This window comes from Poecilia reticulata, chromosome 8 (assembly GCF_904066995.2).
Source record: "Poecilia reticulata chromosome 8, P_reticulata-male-v2, whole genome shotgun sequence".
In the NCBI taxonomy this organism is placed as follows: domain Eukaryota; kingdom Metazoa; phylum Chordata; class Actinopteri; order Cyprinodontiformes; family Poeciliidae; genus Poecilia; species Poecilia reticulata.
The window spans coordinates 8,267,565-8,288,418 of NC_088837.1; the positions used below are offsets into that span (position 1 = coordinate 8,267,565).

Here is a 20,854-nt window from a genome sequence, read left to right on the forward strand (position 1 = left end):
TAAACCCAGGGAACGGTTCCCGTTTCAGACACAAATCTCAATGTATATCAGAGGGATTTAATGCTGCGGTTTTCCACAAGTTGAAAAGCCGTCTCCTCTCCTTCTTTTAGCAATTCGCTCCAGTCAGTTTGATTTGTTTACGTCGTGCCACCGATTCCCATCTATGGTCGATTGGTTCCCTGCACTGATAAATCGTGGACGTAAAGGGACAAGATATTAAAACATTCAAGTGCGCGAGATTCTTTTCTTAAAAGAAGCGAAAGAAAGAAATCCTTGATTGTAAATGACGCTAGTAGAGTAGGACAGAATCATAAAGCCCTCCACAATATCCACAGTTTTCATATTCTGCAATGCAATATTCCTCCTCGGTTCTCTTGCCAATAGTTGCAGGTCTCTTTTATGCACATCATCTTGCTGTGTGTGTGCTGGAAGTTTCCAGAAATGCTCTTCCCTTCAGTTCATCTCTCTGCCCAGAGGGATTAGGATCGCAGTGGTTACGAGCAGCAAACTGAGCAGAGGGAGGATGAGGAGGAGAACGGTCTTCATACACTGAGAGCTCAAAGTAAAGTAAAGTAAAGTAAATTAAGGGACGTTTACGGAAGGAAGCACTTGCCAAACTCTACAAAACAGAAGACTGATTATGTTTGTTTTGTAATGCAGAGTTATAGAAAGCCACCGGCAGATGCATATTTAATAGGTGCCTCGGTAGTGAAAGACGTTCAGAGCAAACCTCCAGAGGGAGATCTGTCTGCTGCATAAATTCTGAGCTGGCCGTAAAATATACGGCAGTATATTAACACCATAACTAAATGTCTTTGTGTCTCCGTGGGGACAAAGTGTCTGTAAATACAGCAGGGAGACGAAAAAAAAAAAACCACCACGTGGACAAAGATATATGTTCCAGCGTTTATCAAGCTGATTTGTTTATTTTTTTAGTTTTCTGCAACCATTACAAGAGTTTTGCAACATTTTGCAACAGCACATGCAAGCAGAGCAGCATAGGGGATCAGTTCACCTGCTCTACTTCCATTTAATGAAATATGGAGGCAAATGACCGCGGACATTTTTAAACTGGAGATGTATTTTAACTATATTATTTTCCATCTTGTTTCCATCGACGTACTTCCAGCTGATTTTCCTGAAATTCAACAATCAGATCTCTGGTTAAGCTATAAATAGCTGAGTGACCTCCTCCTGCCGGTGGATCTATATGAGAATCACATAACCACCCGCACTTTTCAGAACGGTCTAAGTAGTTGATAGAAAGCCACTCTGAATCGTCGGCTCTCCAAGCAAGTGAGAAGCGAGGGGGCTCACAGTCTGTGTCCAGAGACTGAAATTTTGTCTAAAATTAAGCTTCTTGGCCTTCAGGGAAAACGTATGTTTTAGCAATTGGAGCATTAATTGGAAAATGATTTCGGAGGCCCGTTCTAGAAGAACTGCAAAGGTCCAGAGCTCAGATGGTGAAATTTGTTGACAAGCCAATAATCAGACACAAATCTGACCTTTAAGGTGGAGAAACAACAAAAGAAGAGTTCTGTTCGCCAAACGTCATGAAGACGGCGTTCTGGTCAGATGACATAGAAACTTAAATAATTAAATCTCCGTTCAAAATACTACTAATGCAGAAAACAATGTCTGAAACCCCAAACACACTGTTCCTACAGCTTCTGTGCAGGATTCAATTTAGGTTGCTGACAAAAAAAAAAACATGCCACACCGTTCAGATATACATTTATTTGTACAAATTTTGACACTCTTACATTATTTTCTTTTCCTCTTAACAATGTAGCAGAACAAAAGTGAGTCTGCAGCTGCTCCCCCTGCGGCCTCCCTGTGACCCCCCTAAAAGAAAAAAAAGAAAAATTACAGTTAAATAAAACGTTGAGACTTCAGAATCTGCTCCCCCTTCATTGCGGGGCCCCGCTCGGTGCCGCACGCTGACATTTGAGCGATGAGCACACGCTCCCGAAATAAGACTCGGCATCGGCACATTGCATCACTTTCCTGCCGTCTCTGAGCGTAAATCACACGGCAAGTGTTTAGTATAATGCGAGCGCAGGTTCTTACTATGTGGCGCGCACACGTGTTGTGATTGTAACTGCGGCCGCCCGCGTTGTGCCCGCAAACATCGGGGACGCGCTTTAAATGGGAGCTGGGCGTCGGTGCTGATGTTGATAGTCTGCTGGTGTCCGCCTGCAGCACCAGCTCGGTCTCTCCCAGGCAGGACCTGCGGAACGACACAAATGTACGTCTGCAGGACAATCTGACAATCAATCTGAGAGAGAGAGAGAGAGAGAAAAGATATGCTGTTTTACAGAATGATAGGAGAAAAGTGAACGAGGGTGGAAAAGTAGGGAGACACGGGTGAAAGGTTTTCAAATTTATACTTTTGCAAAACCATGTATGAAAATTGCGACTTACAGTACAGTGCTTTATTTTAAAGCGGTGGTTCCCAAAGTGTGGGGCGTGCCCTATAGGGGGGGCGCGATGAACGAGGAAAAAAAACAAACTCTCAGGGAGCTGTTCAAGTTTTAACCCCATTTTGCATAGAGGCTTTATTTTTAAATGTATTGATGATATCAAAGTTGAATATTGTTACAAATACAAAAAAAAGAAATATGTTTGAAATAACACTGACAGCAAAGAAAACTCTTCTAGTATAGAACTAAAAAAAAAAGCATACCTAGGTGGGCCCCATATGGGGAAAAGGAGGGGAGACAATATGGGTCCCACATGGGCAAACCCATGTAGGGCCACCATGGAAACTGCGAACAAACCCATGTGAGACCCATATTGTCTGCCCTCCTTTTTCCCCATATGGGGCCCAACTAGGTATGCTGGCTGGGGGGGCGGAGGATTTTATTGTAATCCATAGGGGGCCCAGAAGAAAATCTTTTGGAGCCACTGCTTTAAAGGAACCTGCTACTCTTTTCATATCTTTACAAAGCTGGATGACTTTACAGAATGTTATATTTAAGGAACAACAACGTGTGTTGCAACTATGCAGCGTTTTGTTTCTACTTTGGACGAACTGAATTCCTAAGTTGAGCAAATGAAATAAACTAGCGTCCCAACTTGGACAGTTTGAGGTTTGGAGCAATGTTGAGATCCAGCCTGAGTCTTTAAACGGTGCAGCTCACATTCTTACAGTTTCCATCAAAATGAGTCACCTGTGACTGTTTAATTTATGCATAAAATCCTGGGCAAAAAAAAATGTTTCTATTAGCTTGTTTTGCTAATGCTAGAAGGGTTGGTCATTGAGCATAAAAATTAGTAATTAGCATGTGTTTCCTTTTTATGGTGATTTAGCTGATATGCTATGAGAGGGCTGGTAAAACAAGAGGGCACAACTTCCTTTCTTTTTCTTTTTTGCACAAGCTCAGTCGTGTCTTTAAAGCTTTGGTCCCCAAATTTATGCAATAATCAATTTGAAAAGCTGCGTTTCTGCTCTCGTTGTCTCGTGTTATTTTTAGTTTGCTGATCTGAAACCTGTAAGCGTGACGAAAAACAAAACATAAAAAAGGCAAAAATAATGAGAAGAAATCCATAAGGGGGGGGGGGGGAAATACTTTTTTTTACAGATCTGTTGATTTCTTATTCGGTGAAAAGGGAAGTGAGCCGACAGCACTCATTTTGAAGCTGCTCGGTCCTCCTTCGAGGCACAGCTGATGAGGTGACCCCCTCAGTGCTGCTAGGCCAAAAAAAAGCTGCACAGTTATGAACTGACACGTAACCACAGTGGGGCTGTGTGACACAGACCTCAGTAGTAAAAATGCTCCCAGGCACCTCGTGCTGTTTCAAACCGCTGATCGGCAGACAGACGAGCGCTTCCTGCTCCTTCGTAACTTCACGTCACCTTGGAAGTTAGCTCTGTTGTCTTCTGGGAAACCGTGACGCTGAATCAGATTCAAGAGTTTTGCATATAAAATCAGAAGCTCTTTCAGGTGTGATGCTCTTTATTCAGTTTTTTTTTCTTTTTGTTGTTGTTTGTGTTTTTTTTTTTCTTTTTTCTTTTTCTACAGGCTGTCAGTGGAGATCAAGTGATACCGCATAACGCGCCGGTGTTTTTTTTTTTTTTTTTTTTTTTACCTAAAACTCGAAACAGGAAGCAGCTCGAGTGCGAGCTTCTTCAACTTCCCGTTGTATTGTGTGACACAATCGCCGGGGCTCTTCTCAGAGAGGGCCACGACTTTTGACTGCAGCTACGATAGAGAAGATAAAATCCCCAAACCTGTTGCTTTCAAAAGCTAGCGACATTTTTTTTTGTGTATTTTTATTTCGTACTCCGCTCCACTGAGCAATGACTTTACTTCTGAGCTTTTTTACATGTCTAAGAGCCAAGGTGGGGGGATAGATGATGCATTACTGGTTTAATGATGCATCCCAATAATGCATCTTCTTTTTGTGGTTCAGTTCTTCAACTGAAGCTGCAACAAAGAAGAAGCAGAGAAGCGGTGGGGAGCTGTGGAGCCATGCCTCGTAAGTAAACCCTGAACCCAATTTATGCTTTTTTTAAAAATATGAATAAAGCAGGGATAGGTCTAGATACGAATGTGGTTCACTTTTATGCAGATGATAAAGACTTCTTTTTATGACGACATCTTTATAAGTGATAACGTACCCGGTTCAGTCTGCAGTTTTAACACCAGTCAAACAAACAAAAACAAAAAAGACTAAATATGTGGTTTTCATCCACTTCTGCTCAGTAACTGTGAACTTTGCAGACGCTACGTCCTCTTCAGTTTTCGACTGTTTCCTTTGCTAAATCACGGATTGGAAAAGATGCCACGTTATATCAGCGGTCTGCTCAAACACAGCCGCGTTAAAACGGCTTGTGTTCAGATGAGGCTCACGTTGAGCTTAGTTAAAAATGCTACGCATGCCAGGGTGAATGATGAGGTCACGTCTCAACTGGGCATTTGTTGTTAAATAAAAAATACCGCTAATTATTTATTCGTAAATTCAGACATTGACAGGTTAAGTCTGGATTTAGCTTAAAGCACGATGTCAGATATCTTTAAATACATTTCCTTTTCATTCATTCATCTGCCAGTTTATTTATCTGTTTTTACAATTTTATCATTTTAATCTGGCGCCTCCCTTTGTCCCACGTTTTTTGTGCTGCTCCGGTCAATATGGCGCATAACGAAGCTGCTGCTGGTCCCAGCACCTGTTACGACTCCACGTTAAATAAACGTCTGCATGACCCAAACAAGTTCTAAAAACACTGACGGTGAAAATGATAAACCAAAATGTCAGATGAGATGGGAGGAAGATGCAGGAATGCCTCATGAAGGCTGGGTACTGCCGCTTTTCTAACCTCCTGGGACAGCTGTCTGTGCTGCATTGCTAATGCTATGACATTTTGCTCTTGGCATCATGCTAACATATTGAAAACATGAGTGCAGTGAGGTTTGACTGCATTAATAACAGACTCATGTATTTAAATGAGTAAAGTGATGTAAATAGGTCTTAATGCCTGAATCCTGAACAAAATGTGGAGCTAAAGGAAGGATGTACTTGAAAGAAAAAAGGCTATTATACCTACCAGAAAGCAACATTCTGTTTTCCTACTAATACTGAAGGTATCTCAACATGTCCTTTCAACACGATACGGCTGTTTCCTTGGCAGCTGCATGTGCAGAAAAGCTGCAGGTGTCTAACCGTAACTCAGGTGCTGCAACTTCAAGTTGAGGTTTCTCTTTCTCAGTCAGCACTGTGAGAATCACCTCTGGCTGTTTCTGCTCTGAGTGGGATCGCGGTGAAGACGAGGCTGCCGTCTCCCGATGACGCGGCACTTTCCGCCTTCAACAGCACGTCGTCACGCGGAAGTCTTGCAGCAGCAGCAGCAGCAGCAGCAGCTACGGCTATGAATATTCAAAAGCTGCTTTGACGACGCTCCGCGGATGATTTTCCGTTTCCCATGAAGCTAAAAAAAAAAAGAAAAAAGAAAAAAAGTGCTATCTTTCAGCTGCTTCCAGAGCTTTTAGCTTAGCTCTTCTCCCTTTTGTTTGTTTTCATTACAAAGCACTTTAGAAAATGTGTCGTTTCGCTGCTTCCCACCTCATGCGTTGATGCGATCGTGTTCTCACACATTTCTGCGTGGATGTAAAACTTCTTTGACCTTTAACTACTCCGAGTCACGCTACCTGAGAGCATGGACCTCTCCCTCCTCTACATTCATTCAATACACACAGATTGTTTCTTCCGTTGCAGTTTAACGCAATTGCTCTTATCGTAGTTGCCAGACAGCAGCGACAACAATGCTCAGATTAGTCAGAGCCTTTAAAAAAAAAAACAAACAAAAAAAAAAAAGCAGCTTGTCACCCTTAACGATGACAAGCAGAGCAGTTGATGTTTTCATCATCAGGCTGGTTGAGAAAGCGCCACATGTGGGCGTGACGGCGAGTTGCGACAGAAGCCACGGTGAAGCGGCGATCAGACGCCGCAGTTTGCTTTATCTCTGCTCTCACCCGTCTCATTCTGGTTTGCAGTGGCGAAATGAAACTGGGTTGTCCGCACGCCTTCGTGTTGACCAGCATCTTTTTTTTTTTTTTTTGGTTCCATTGTTTCTACGCAGAGTCTTTGTGCCGGGCCCAGCTACACTGACGAAGAGAATTCAGCTCTTCCTTTAAAACGCGAGTGAATGTTTCATTTACTGTAGAAGTTCGTCTTCAGACGTCTTCAGAATGTTCAGACCGGAAAAGACAAGAAATGTATTTTTATTTTATTAAAAGGAAGTAGTGAAAACTTCAAACCTTATCGTATGATTTAGTTTTTTTCTGGTTTTGCCACTTTTTTTTTTTTTGACTCGTAGTATTTCCATACTTGTGTACCCACATCCTGAGCTGTGCATCCGTCTACAGCCGTGCACAGGTTCTAAGCCTCACCTCATTTCTTTCTCGTGTTGGGAAGTAGTGCTCTCCAGGTTTTGCCTTTCAGATTTTGATCTTGAACTTTGTCTGCTTTGTAACTTTTCCTGTGTCTAGACCTTGCGTAACATATTTGCATACATTTACATGCAAAAACACAGAGAAATAGATGGAGCATAAAAGCAGAAGCTTCAAGCTAAAAAAATAAAAAATAGAAAGCAGATGAACAAGTTCTTAAAACGATGACTCTCTTGCTGGTGTAAAACTAAACAGTAATGTCTGCATGTCAACTATCTACTTGTCTACCTTGACACAAATGTGACCTATGCACTTCTTCCTCCTTTCAACAAGGTTTGGGTAGGGGTGTGTGTTTAGAGGTTTTGTTATTACTATTGTTTCTGAAGCACATTTTGGAGGTCAGACACTGATGTTGGACAAGAATGTCTCTGCTCTAATTCATCCCTGAGATGTTCAATCAGGTCAGTGAAGCTCCTATAAACTAAACTTCCTCATCAATGTTTCTATTCTACTTGCTTAGGGGTAATGTCCAAACTGTAAGTTGGGAGGATACAAGTATCCAAAATGTCTTGCTAGGCCAAAGCATTGGGAGCCTAAGACATCCCACAATATAAACCTTTCTGCACCAAACATTACTCTCCACACAAAGCAGTCAGTCAGTACCAACCACAGACTCGTCCTTTGGATTGGCTGAAAGAAATAACTCTGAAGAAACACGTCTAGAGTCCAGCTTTGACGTGGTTTATAGAAGAACATTCAGTGTTTTGAAATGGTGATGTGAGGCATGGATGCAGCCGCCTGAAAATCCCACAAAGGTCATAGGAAGTCTAGAGCTACACACCTATTAACTCTGAATAAAATGGCCGACCTTTTAAAACTTTGCACCTCAGCATCTCTGGTTTGTGATTTAACGTGACCTATGGCTTGGTGACTGAGTTCAAAACAGATGCCACGACTATCTGCCTGCCTGCCTGCCTGCCTGCCTATTGATCTTTTTAACTACTTATCTACCTCCCTACATACCTAGCTAAGTACCTAGCTAGCTACCTACCTACTTACCTAGCTAGCTACCTATTTAGTTAACTACTTGCCTACCTCTCTACATACCTAGCTACCTACCTAAATGGCTAGCTATCCTGCCTACCTGTTTACCTAGCTAGCCACCTACTTGTCTAACTAGTTACATAACAACCTGCTTAGCTGGCTACCTACCAACTAGCCACCTAGCTACGTACCTTTTATATTCCTTTTTAAAATAAAGATTTTCTTGGTCCTAAAATGCAGAAGGACTATTTGCATTAAATTTTCTATGTTCACGTAGACTTTCACCATTAGCTCAGGCTTTCACTGTGAGAGATTTCTGCAGGCGCTTTCTTATTTCTCGAGATCATATAGTTGTCATGACACTCTGAATCATGAGTGTGACTTTTCGCCTCACCTTCACAGGGTATTTTTATACCTTGTGAAAAAGTGAAGGTTTATAGGCTTGCTAAAGCATTCAGTGTTCACTCTGCGCTACATGCAATGATCTAAATTAAACCTTCCACTAGAAAGAGACCGAGCTAATCGGCATGAAAGTGAACTTTCTTCACTATCGAGAGCTTGTTTAAAGTCTCACGTCTGGGGGTTATGATGGATGCATTTCTTCTGCGTATCTGAAGCACTAGAGTCTGATGTCTCTGATCTTTGGGTTTTGTGACATTTGCAAATATGTTGGGCGGCTTAACCAGCCGACCGATTGGGCAGTAAAGCAGAATGCAGAGAAAGCTTTCAGTTCACACACAAGGGAGAACAAAGCACTCGTCAGCAGCGGAGAGAACATAAAAAGACCATCAAGACCAGATAGGAAGTGATGCTGCTGGATGTTTTCAAAGTTTAAAGACCAGCAATGTTAGTTAGTCACTCAAGCACATAATGGGGTGTTTTCTCTTTGACCTGGTCCCACCCCGCTCCGTTTCTCTTTCCATTTGGTCTGCTGTCCTTTTATTCTTTCTTTCCCGCTAGCTCCTTTTGTTTTAGTCTTTACACTTTAATGCATTTCTGCGCCTTCCACTTTACAAAAGATGACTCCCTACTCACCCATCCATCACACCCACCACTCACTCTGACTGAGGCAGGTTCATACCCAGCGTAGCGCCCCCCTCTGTGAAAGAGTGAGGGTCCTAAAGAGGGGCTGATGTCTCCGGGGTGTGCAACAGCAGAGTGACAGTGTGCAGCGACGTGAACTGAGGCTTAAGCAGGTACCCGGAGTCTCGCTCCGAGTTGCTAATCCAGTCAAATAGCAAATAGCTGCGGATGTGTGTGTGTGTGTGTGTGCGTGTGCGTGTGTGTGTGTGTGCGTGTGTGTGTGTCTGTTTGTCTAAAAATCAAGAGAGACGTGACTGGGACAAAAGCGCATTATCTGCTGCGAGCTCCAGTAGACGGGGTTTGACTGAGACCATGAAATCGACAACTTTGCATCTTTGATGACCTCTTGACCTCGTGGCTAGCCACTGTGAAATGATTGAATACTTTGTTTGTGACGATTTGGGGGGGGATCTGGCAGTAAACAAAAAGCTAGCATGATCCTAACATCTGTTGACTTTTTTTAATACTATCTACTAATGCTGAGAGACATTTTTACTGCATAAATAAAAAATGTAAGAGAAAATGTTTCTCTTAAAATCATTTTCTAAGAGAAACTCCAATATTTGTCAAGGTCGTTTGACTTATTACCCGTTTATCCTACGTTGTAGAAATATAAATCTAACGAAAGCAGCCCCGGAAATTATTTTGTTTTATAAAAAGTGACATCCTTGTCAGCATTTTTTCCTCATATGCCACTTTTAAAGTTTGTAGGACCAGGTTCAATAGAAATAAATAAACAACCAGCCCTGTAATTTCCTGTGTGTTCACTGACCTTTAGTTTCCAGAAGTTCGGCTGCTTCAGCTCAGCGTTTTGGACTCGTTGCATTTCCACTTCGAGTGATTTCCGACCCGTTCCAGCAGCTGCTCTCGGAACCGCTTCCCAAAAATATGACGCATTTTATTTTATCATTGTGCAAAGATATAAAAGGCTGCAAAACGACGGCAGACATTAACTTGTGCTGAATCGGTAATCAGGCAGAGCTTTGGCCGTAAAAAAACAGCGATAATTGTGCCCGTCAATAACTGTTTGTGCTTAACCGATGAAGGGAAGATCCACCTGGAGGCGTCTCGCTCTCCGCAGGTGCATCAACCGGCAGCGGCAGCATTAATGCCCACTGTGCTTTTTCCTCTCCGTTTCATGTCTTTATCTTTCCAGCACTTAAAAGTTCAGCCGCCTTCCACCAGCAGAGACGGGGCTTGGATCGAGCTCAGGTGAGCAGAGCAGTCACCTGAGTTGAAACTGGTTCATTTTTCTCAGTTTTTTTGGGGGGGTTTTTTTGCCTTTAAGAGGCTTAGCAACAAGCGACGTCGTTCCAGTGACTCTGGGTTGTAGAGAAAATCTGAAGGGGGGAGAAAAAAAAACAACTAAATGAGCTGAGATATAACCATCTGCTCAGAGTATGAATAATGTTACAGGAGCATGAGGTTCAACGCACATTTATTCACTAAATCTGTGGCTGAGCCTCGATTACTTCATCTGAATTTAACAGAGGCGCAAGTGGGAATGAATATAAATTGCGTCTCGGTTACCAGTGTTTGAAACATTTAATCTGGCTCTCAGCTTTGCAAAAAGTGGATAGCAGAAATAAATTGAAAATAATACTGAACTCTTAAGGGGCACTACTTCGCCGGAGGGATTGAGGACATGCGACCTTTAGTGACATCCGACTCATAAAACATGGAGTTTAATACAGAGCTGCTTCACCTTAATGGCGGCGTTTCTCAATCCCAGTCCTCCTGTCCTGCGGATTTAAAATATATCTCTGTTTCAGAACACCTGATCCAAACGACTCCATGAGCTCCTGCTTGTTAAATCATCCACTTGTTGGAGTCAGGTGGTGGCGGAAAGGGGGAACACCTGAAACACTGCGGTCCTCAGTGCAGGACCCTGAGGACCGGGATTGAGAAACGCTGGACTATGGAGAAATAACACGTCACAGTTCCACAGCACAAACCTCAACCCACATTTTACAAGTCCGGTTTCATGGGCTCTGTGTGTTTTCGCAGCATTTAGCTGAAGTGGCAGAACTATTTCAACAATAATAGCTGGAATTTGTAGATCAGAACAAAGTTAATCAGCCACTGTGACCCTACAGTCACTCGATCAGTTCCTCATTCTGACTTGGATTCATTAATCTGGACAGGTTTGCCAGCACCATTTGTTTCTAAAATGAAACTCTCAGCTAATGTGGTTAGATAATTGTAATATTTGTTTTGCAGACTGAGCACAAACAGAAGATCAGGAGTGAGTCAGGGAGTCCCCAGGCCATCAAGATGCGGATCTTGGATGGTAAGTGACACACTGCGACACGACGAATCCACGTGAGTTCAGGCTGCTCTGGCAAATACCGTTCGGCATTTAAGGTCCCATTCTCATTCTTGAAAAAAAAAATACATGAAGAAAATGTTGTCTGCTTGGTCCGTTCTCTAGAGAAGTCTGCCAAACCACAGCTTCAATCCAAACACGTTCAGCACAGAAACGTTCGCCTTGCTGACGACTCGAACAACAAGATCGCCCACAGAGCGGGGCCCATCCACAGAAACATCCTGCCTGTGGGCGCTTGTTTCACACAGGCCGGCGTCACGCGTAAGTCACGCTAGCATTTTCTGTTTGTCTCGTAAAGCACAGCGTCAACATTAATCATATTATTAGAAAACTGTCCACCAAAAATACTGAAAACACTGAATTTGTGCAACAGCTAATGTTGTACCACGCTGCTGCTCACTTTTTATAGAGAAAATATTAATTCATGTATTGCACAGGTTTAATTAACTTTTCATTTGGCTATTTAAAAACCGCTAAACAGAGCAGGTGAAAAATATGTTATGTGTAAACAAGGGTAACAAACTCTTTGCCAACAGAAGGAGCTTTGAAAAGTTTTCCACCTTTATTTGACCACGTTTCATTTCTAGGAGATGTGATGCAGCTGAATAGCAAGTGAAGATGATGAAATCTCAGAGTAACATTTTAATTAACCCTGGAAATCCCGGGAGTAAGTGCACTGAATGTTATCGATGCAAAAGCTTAGAGAAACTAAAATGATAATGCGAGTCAAGATCATCTTAGATTTACATTAAACGTCCAGGAAGTCGATGTGATGCTTTTCTCCAAAACTTCCAATAGCCTTTACGTGAATCCAGGACCCAATTGTCTCCCAAACTCGGCCCACTTACAAGTTTGTGCATCTGCAAAACACTTCCCCCAGTCACGCCAGGAACAAACCTTTAGTAAAACGGTTCTGTCCCAATCAACAAGTTCTCACTGTTGCTAGCTGCAACACAAGCGTAGATAAGCCAACTATAATTTGGCGGATGACGGCGAATTTCATCAAAACTCTGTTCTTGTGTTCCAGGTTATGAAATTCGTTGGAATTAGCCAAATGCTAAATGCTATCCACAGCCACCAGGCTAACAAATCTTTGCTAGTAATTTATTTCTCTGTGGTCTCTGCAGTTTTCGCCCTCAAACACTGTGGCATGATTTTCACAAAAAAAAGGGGGATGTGAAATAATGTATCAAATATTGAATGTGATTGTAAAAGATGGCTAGAAAAATTAGCATTTTCTGTGCAAACGCGGTGTGAACGCTGCAGGCTGAGCGGTTTTTCAGTGAAAACTGCAGAAGCGTTTGCAGTCGACTGCAGAAGTCTTGAAGAAATGTAGGAAACGAGCAGAAAAAGAAGAAGCAAAACGTGTTGAAAATGAGCCCACATTTTAAACCCTGGCTAAGGAGCATCAGCTGCTATCGCTAGCATACATGTTTTGTTTTTACACTGCAGTTTTTTAAGGTTGTTGAGACCTTCTCCACCAGGAATTTCAACTTCTAATGACTTTCCTGCTCATTTTTCTCAATGTCTTCTCATCTTTTGTAAATAACGGAGGAGGTGTGTTTCTATATTGAAGCGGTGATAACAACACACCCACATGTGCAGACCTCCTGACAGCATGTTGTTGCTCCAGGCTCTCCTTCTCCAGCCATCACCACCGATCCTGACGACCGATGCCGTCTGACAGACGCCTCGGCTTCACCGAACGCAGAGCCGCCGTTAATCATTTATGCGCTCATCTTTGCTTGAGAGAAACAAGTTGGAGAACCAATCCTCGCTCCCATCGCTGCTGTCACCTTTAAGCAGCCACTGCGTCTGTGAATACAGGATTCAATCTTTAAGTGGTCGCAGCTGACGAACCAGCACTCTTGATTAATGAATTAAGATCTCTCTCACACGCAGCTAACGAGCTCAAGGCTCTGAGTTTCAAACAGCAACCGAGTCAGAATCGAGAGGAAGTATGAAAAATACGGCCCGATTAAAATTCTGCTTGTGTATCTGGACGTATATTTCATATTAATTTTAACGGGGCTGAGAAATTCATGCCGTATTACCAAACAAAACTGATGCAAAGACATTTTAAAGCTTTTTTTAAGGCTGAAAAACAAAAAGTCAATTTCTGGAGAGGCGTAAATTAGGACACTGCTTAATTTGTTTTCACTTTAAATGGCTAAAAATCCACATACAGAGACATCAGAAAGGCAGAACATTGTTATCGTTCTGTTTAAACCTCACACATTTAGTTTGGTGTTCTCCTGAGGTGAGGGATGAGGACTGGAAAAAGCTATCTGAGGTCTTCAGAAAGAAGATTGTAGCAGTTTGTGAATTCAATCAGGTAGCTAAAGAATTAAAAATCGGCTTTTCTAATGTACAGAAAGTAATTCTCAAGTGGAACATTCAAAACAACTTCCTGTATGCCCAGATCTGCCCAATCGAGCTCGTTCACCCTGAGCGCAGACCGAAAGACGCTAAAGGAAACATCTGAAATGCTAAAATGTAATCACTAGATAAGCAGGAGGCTCTTCAGTCAAACGGAGATGTGCAAGGAGAAAACATGAGCTTTCAACTAAGGAGTAAAGAATAATGTTGTAAGTCTAAAACTAAATTCTTATTTTAAAAAACAGGTCATATTTGATAAATACCCTCGCACCAACTGTGCAGCACTTGAACCCTGAAACATGACAATAAACTCAAACATAACAGAATGCCTTTTTTTTTCTTCACAAAGATAATAATAAAAAAAGATTAGATGTAGCTCTGGGTGGCTGCATGTCTTCCCCTTTCCTCAACCCTCTTTCCTGTCAAATTACTGTTCAGTAAAGGCCAGCAGTGAAAAAAGAAATCTCTACAAAGGAGATTAGAAATCGACGTGCAAGCGTTTCTTCCTAATAAAACTGATTCTGATGTAAACAGTCGTGCCTGCGATGCTCCGATACGGCAAGTTTCATCGATTTACCAGAGACACGGTGCAGAGCTTCAGCATCGGAGATGTTGCTGCTGTCAGACACAACTGCACACACACACACACACACACACACACACACACACACACACACACACACACACACACACACACACACACACACACACACACACACACACACACACACACACACACACACACACACACACACATGCAACACAGCGGTGGGTAACTCAGCACATTATTGGATCACAGGATAATAAATGAGCCCCACGTTGTGTTTTCATCATCGCCTGCTGGTGGTGAATTATCGGCCAGGAGTGGAGTGTGATCTCCATAGCTGTCTGCCCGTGTAATTAAATAACACACATCTATTAGTGAGGAAAACCCGCCGCAGCTGTCCGGGGGATCCTAGCAGGCGCTGAAATTTCCTGAATCCCTGGGAAGACTTGTTTCGGTGCATCTGAAGAGGCCTGGATGTACGGCCGTCCCGCGGGACGACTCAACCTGTCCCAACTGTTCATGCTGACGCGGGACATTTTCTGCTGTCTTCCCCGGTTGTTAACTGGCTGCCTGCAACACATTATGTGAAGAAAATGCAATCGGAAGCAGCGACAGAGAGGAAAACTCCTCCTAAAAGAGCTCTGATGTGAAACGTTTATGCTGATAGGCGTGTGGATCGCCCTCGTCACCTCGGCAACCTTGTGAATTGCCGGCATCAGTTGGCAATCAAAGAGGAAGTTGCTCTGTGTTTTCTCTCTCTTTTTGTTTTTCTCTCTCTCTCTTTCTCGGTATACTTCAGAGCCGGACTGGGCTGTCGATAGATTTGGATGTGTGCAAAAGAAATCGTTTGCATTTTAGGTATAATGTCAGTTTGGGGGGAAAAACATTTACCAGTAGCACAAACATTTATCCCTCTAATAATTCCTTTGAAACAAATGAATCAGGACAACTTTCAACAAATATTTTAGTTTTAAAGTTTCTGGTAGTTTCCAACTAGTAATCAATGACTTCTGTGTTATATTCTGTGTATAACATTGGTTCTGTTAGCCTAGCGGTTCTCAACGTGGGCGGTACCGCCCCCCGGGGGGCGTTCAGAGGACGCCAGGGGGCGCTGGCGGAAATTTATACAAAAGGGGGGCGCTGGGATGCCTTTGGGGGGCGATTGGTCGAAGATAAACTTTACACCTTAAATGCACAACAATACCAGTTTAGACTTTGAGCAACTTGTAAAACTGTATTGTGCAACATTAAAACATGCTTGGCTGCAACTGTATCGATGGCAGCTCTTCTTCTATTCAGTAGCTTCTGGTGCAGTGCTGTGATTCACTTGTCTGGTGTCTGATTTTCAAATATTTTGTGTTTTATTTAGGATTTTTGTACATATGTTTTGGCAGTTCTGTGATCATGTCAAAGCAGCCACTTATATTAAAAAGTGTTTTATTTCCGTTTGAAAGCTGCCCGCTTCCATGGAAGGACAACAGAAAATCGCTCTTATAAACATGTAATTACTAAAATCACAATACCCTCACTGTGTATCCCTCTGAAAAATGAACCCATTTAATAAATAAAAAATCCCTCCATGGGTGAAACCACGTTAGAGAGCGTTCATTTTATAGCGTTAACACCGGTGCTGTAAGTGGTCCGGTATGAAACGGGTGCGAAAGAACAACGGTACCACAGAACTTTTAAATTTCAATAATCAGAATACCGAAATTATGCGACAGACTGGCGACCTATCCAGGGTGACCCCGCCTCTTGCCCGGAACGTTAGCTGGAGATGGGCACCAGCAACCCTCCCGACCCCACTAAGGGACAAGGGTGTACAGAAAATAAATGGATGGATGGATGGAGAATACCGAAATTGTTTCTGTTGTTTTAAAAGGTTCTGCCTTTTCCCCATCGATACGTTTCCCGACCGCACTGCACTTTAGGGAGTAAAAAAAAAACAAAACAAAAAAAACGAGGCGCACATTGCGCAAAACTCTGAAACAGGAGAAGCAGGACATAAAACGAAGCAACAAACTAGATGTGAATTATGGCATAAAAACAGAGAATCCGACGCTAAACAGTGAAAAATCAACACATGATGTGAAACACGTGACGATTAGGCGGCGCAGCAGGTGATGAGTGAAGATTACTGATGGTCAATAAACGGTCAAATAAATCTAGCAACAGGACAGAAACTAAAGTTGACATAGCAATAAACCAGGAGAGGATAATATTAATCAAAGGAAACTAAATGGAAATGAATGAAGAACAAAATGCAAGAATAAACTAAGAAACTAAAGTAAATACAGAGGAATAAACTGGTATGGCAAGGCCTTTCGAGCAATAATTAATACAGAGGACTGTATGGCAAGAATAAACAGACACTATAAAAGGGAAAATAATATTGTTGAAGTACCAGAGGTTTGTTGAGACCACATTTAATACTGAGAATAAATATATCTTTCAGGCCATAACAGTAAAGAACTGATCACTTATTTATGTTTTTAATTAGATTTGATATATTTATTTCTTCAATATTATTTTTCATGTCAATATTAATGTCATGAGGCTGATGACTCCATGACACTTTCAATTTGACTCATTAGGATTTGATTAAGAACCAGATTTGTGCTTTGTAATCTCTGTCCAGTAAAACTATCAATCTAGAAATCAATAGGCAGGTCTATATAAAGATATAATTCATGTTTCTGTCTCATATTTGTATGGCTTTAAAAGGATCTGGAACTTTTATTTTTCCACTGAAAGCTCTGGTTTGCACAATAAATGCCATGTGGGTGAAATTTTATGGATGATACTCTGATGTCCCATTCTCCTGAAGGCAGCACAGAGCTGCACCACCAGAAACTGACAAACACTGAAGAGAAGAAGAGCTATGATTAATGTAGTTACAGTTCTATCCATGTTTTAATGTTGCAGAGCTCAGTCGTTTTGCAAATAGTTCAAAGTTTAAACTGGCATGTTGAACATCTTTTATCTGGTCATTTTGTGGAAGATTTAACAACTAGAAAATGGCAAAGAACAAGAATATTTTTCCACTCTGATTGGCTGCTGTTAGGCCTACCAATTTTAACTTGAATGTTCATTGCATTTTTTTGTAGACACCTGTGAAAATAATTTCTATTCACATGGCTTTTTATGTTCTCTGGGAAATTATTTTTGATGATAAATACAGAAATAAGCATAAAAGTCAAAACATCTACAATAGTGAGAGTAATATTAATAATAAAATATTAGTCAGTGCAAAGTAGCCTACAAATTCTTTGGTGGGGGGCGGTGAGGGACCTGGATAAAGGCTAGGGGGGCGCTGGGCCCAAAAAGGTTGAGAAACACTGTGTTAGCCAGTGGTCGGTAGGCTGAACCGGAAACCAAGCTCATTTTGCTTTTGCCACCATGCAGCGTTAAACACCTCTCTGTTAAAATGCGTCATGTCTCGTGTGTTTGTGTTTTGCCACGTCTCCATAGCAACCGTGATAAATAACCCGTTTCTGTTTTCTCCTCCTGTTAAAGCCATATTTATGTGGCGTTTGCCAAACTTTACAGGGACTTTAACTGGAACTGTGTGCTTTAAAGAGAGTGTTTCTCTTCCTACGGTACTAGAATCCTGTTAGACCGCACAGCATCACAAACTCTCTGAGATTTGGCTCAAGATCCAAAACATTTAACCAAATCAAGACAGAAAACGGTTTCTGAGACACAAATTCAACTTTCTTGGATGAAAACCCTGTGAGCTGAGATGAGGAGAAGATGCTATAAGAGAGGAACCACAACTCTGGTTGAATAATGGAGACGGTTACAAAGAGGAATGGTCAAACATTTCTTCTCTCTGGATGCTCCGACATTGTGAAATTTTAAAGCATAACTTTTGAGCTATTGTCAAAAAAGTTGCTGCTGAAGCATTAACTGCTGGAGCACCAACAGTTATAACGCTACTGATACATTTTTTCGCCACTGAATAAATGTACTCAAAGTAAAATTCTGACTTTAAAAAAAAAAAAAAGATAGTTATTGTAAGGCTTTATGCACCAATGATCGAAGCAGGTGAGAACTCCAAGATGGCCGCCGCTTCCTGTTACTTCTGCAGTTAAAATTAGCAAGATATAAATGACCCTGTCTCTCTACTCCTCTGCCTCTCCTAGAGAGGCGTTTTCCGAAGCCCTCGGGGGGGAACTCGTCATGCGACGAGGACAGTAATGACAGCCTGTCTCCATGTCAGTCAGAAGGCCGGGAGCGTCCTCTGGGCATTCAGCCGTCAGCAGAGAGACCGGCCGGCAGCAGCCTCGCCTCTCCAACCCAGGTACGGTCACTCCTACAGGAGAGGGGCATGTGGATTGGAGGTAGACGACATCCTGACAGGTTTCACCGCACGGATCCGACCGTGGATACTCGGCTCAAATGCAATTAGTGTTACGTGTCCAGAACATTTTCTCTCTCTCTCTCTCTCTCTCTCTCTTTTTCGAAGTTTTAACCGGAACTTTTCGTCTGTAACCACCCGTCAGGTTCCTCCGTCAGCTCTTCCTTTTCATCTCTCCTCCCCTCGTCCGAGCTCCTCTGCGCAGAAGACTTTTGGAGTCCCTCAAATTAAAGTAAGACGCACAAAAAAACCACGGAAAACTGAGCTTCATGAGTGTCTGGGTAAAACTTGTCTTGTGTTTTTCAGAGCCAGCGCCCCTCCACCCAGAAGCACAAGAAAGCCAAGGACAACGCACCAAAGGTAGGTGTTGTCGCTTTGGTTTTGGAGTGTGAATCTCGTGACGCTGAATGAACGGGTTCCCCTCTAGGTAAAGAAGCTGAAGTACCATCAGTACATTCCTCCTGACAAGAAGGGAGATGCCGGGCCTTTTCCCGATCTGGACTCCTCCCACGCCAAGATGCTCCAGCAGCAGCAGCTCTTCCTCCAGCTGCAGATCCTCAGTCAACAGCAGCACAACTACCACGCCCCGCCGCCCGCGACACCCACGTAAGAGCAGAGTTCGTACCGATCCGTAAATCAGCCTTCTGCGGAGGTGTAATCACGTTTGACTTTCTGTATCGCCAACAGGGATCGGGTCCTCCCTCCTTCCTCTTCTCCGTCTGGCTTGATCTCATCTTCCTCCCCATCTGACTCCTCTCCCCGCATCCACATCGGTCCAAGTTCTGGGACAAAAGTCTCATCGCTCCGTCCGAATCTGGACGAAATGAAGGTTAGTTCATCCCCAGTTTGTTTTTTCCTTTTGAAGCTGCGTCATGTCTAGTGGTTTAGTAATCAAACTTTTGAGTCCCAAATAGAAACCTAACAGTTTTACCTTCACAAGTGGAGCGTTACAGCTTTCGCTATGAAGCCTCACTTGATATATCTTTAAAAAAAAAGATTTTGATTTTTCTTTAAAGTAAGTAAGTGTATAAATGAGTGAGTGAATAAATAAAAAATCCATTCCCAATTGTATTTTAAACCTTTTTTTTTAGGGGGTAATGATTGTGAAACGACTTCAATGATGGTTTCTTTCTTTTTCATTTCCATTTAAAGTAAAATGTGACAGTAATCATCATCTAGATGACCAAAGCAAACAGAAAATACAGGTTTTTGTACAGTTTTCATTGATTTGAAAGCAGGAAAACAGCCCCACAGCCTGATGCTGCCGCCACCATGTCTGACAGTTTGTGTCGCGCTTCTTTCCTGAGGTCGAGCGTTGGTTTCCTCCAATCGATTTAATCGATTCTGCTTCTGTGAAGTGTGTGTAAACGTCTGACTGGTGCTTGGACACACATTTATTGAACACAGCTTTAATGTAAAAGCAGACGTGAACAAGAGAGACGTTTTATGGGAAAACTCAGGTAAGCTGGAGACTAAAAAGAAACGCCAGTGAATCGGGGCAACCGGAGGAATGAAAGAAAGCAGCAGTATAATTGTATTTAAGCAATCCAGGCTTATTGAGACTGAATGGAGGAAAAAAACAGATCCTTATTTCGAGGTGAAACTTCATTAAAGTAAACAGAAATTGAAGCTAGGAACAAGTTGTTTTTCCCATCAAATACAGCCGCAGCGACAGTGACAGATTATTCTGCCTCGCTCTCTTTCTCCTTTAATTCTTTTTCAGTGGTCACTTTCTTTTTTCCCTCACTTTTCCTCCCTCATTCTCGATTTGTCCTTTTGTCCGCTGCCAGGTCGCAGAACTGAAGTGTGAATTGAAGCTGCGCAGATTGCCCGTCTCTGGCACCAGGAAGGATCTGATTGAGAGGCTGAGGACGCACCAGGCACTCGGCCGAGGCAGTACAGCTTCTCCGACAGCAGGGGGAACCAGCGAGCCAGAGCTGGGAAGAACACGACCGTCTTCCAAAACAGGTGAAAACAGGTTATTCTTCACAGTTTACACCGCTGTTGAGCATAAATAAGACTAAATTAGCTTGAATATCTCTGTATTGGCGATTCAGGCGGCAGTTTCAGTGCAAGGGAACCGTCTCCTCAGCGGCTCGTCAGGTGTGACGGAGCCGTCAAGCCCTTCGACGGACCCAGCCTGCCGAACGGCGCGAATCCGGAAAAAATCGGCTTCAACTCTGACCCACTGGGAGAACTGGTCAGACATGAGACATTCATTG

The 20,854-nt window shown here is 42.7% G+C and overlaps 1 protein-coding gene and 1 long non-coding RNA gene across 6 annotated transcripts in view; one reads left to right on the forward strand and one right to left on the reverse strand.

Annotated features, from left to right (window-relative positions):
* LOC103468559 (myocardin-related transcription factor A-like) overlaps positions 1-20,854 on the forward strand; it is a 30,954-nt gene that overhangs the window by 1,851 nt on the left and 8,249 nt on the right. For 2 of the 4 annotated variants that reach the window (XM_008415689.3, XM_017306405.2), the window contains 11 exons: positions 4,417-4,482; positions 10,177-10,232; positions 11,241-11,310; positions 11,452-11,607; positions 18,418-18,575; positions 18,778-18,864; positions 18,939-18,992; positions 19,060-19,238; positions 19,320-19,461; positions 20,423-20,600; positions 20,690-20,832. In XM_008415689.3, the coding sequence (XP_008413911.2) occupies positions 4,417-4,482; positions 10,177-10,232; positions 11,241-11,310; positions 11,452-11,607; positions 18,418-18,575; positions 18,778-18,864; positions 18,939-18,992; positions 19,060-19,238; positions 19,320-19,461; positions 20,423-20,600; positions 20,690-20,832 (1,289 nt within the window). Of the gene's footprint in view, positions 1-4,090; positions 4,346-4,416; positions 4,483-10,176; positions 10,233-11,240; positions 11,311-11,451; positions 11,608-18,417; positions 18,576-18,777; positions 18,865-18,938; positions 18,993-19,059; positions 19,239-19,319; positions 19,462-20,422; positions 20,601-20,689; positions 20,833-20,854 lie in introns of those variants that run through there. The other 2 variants (XM_008415693.3, XM_081609812.1) reach the window with 2 other exon arrangements.
* LOC145552486 (uncharacterized) lies at positions 895-6,417 on the reverse strand. 2 transcript variants are annotated; one of them, XR_014088542.1, is made up of 2 exons: positions 5,552-6,417; positions 895-2,230 (listed from the first exon to the last, which is right to left on the reverse strand). It is a non-coding gene; the product is annotated as an uncharacterized LOC145552486 (long non-coding RNA). The 2 variants fall into 2 exon arrangements; XR_014088541.1 differs by having other exon boundaries at positions 895-2,278.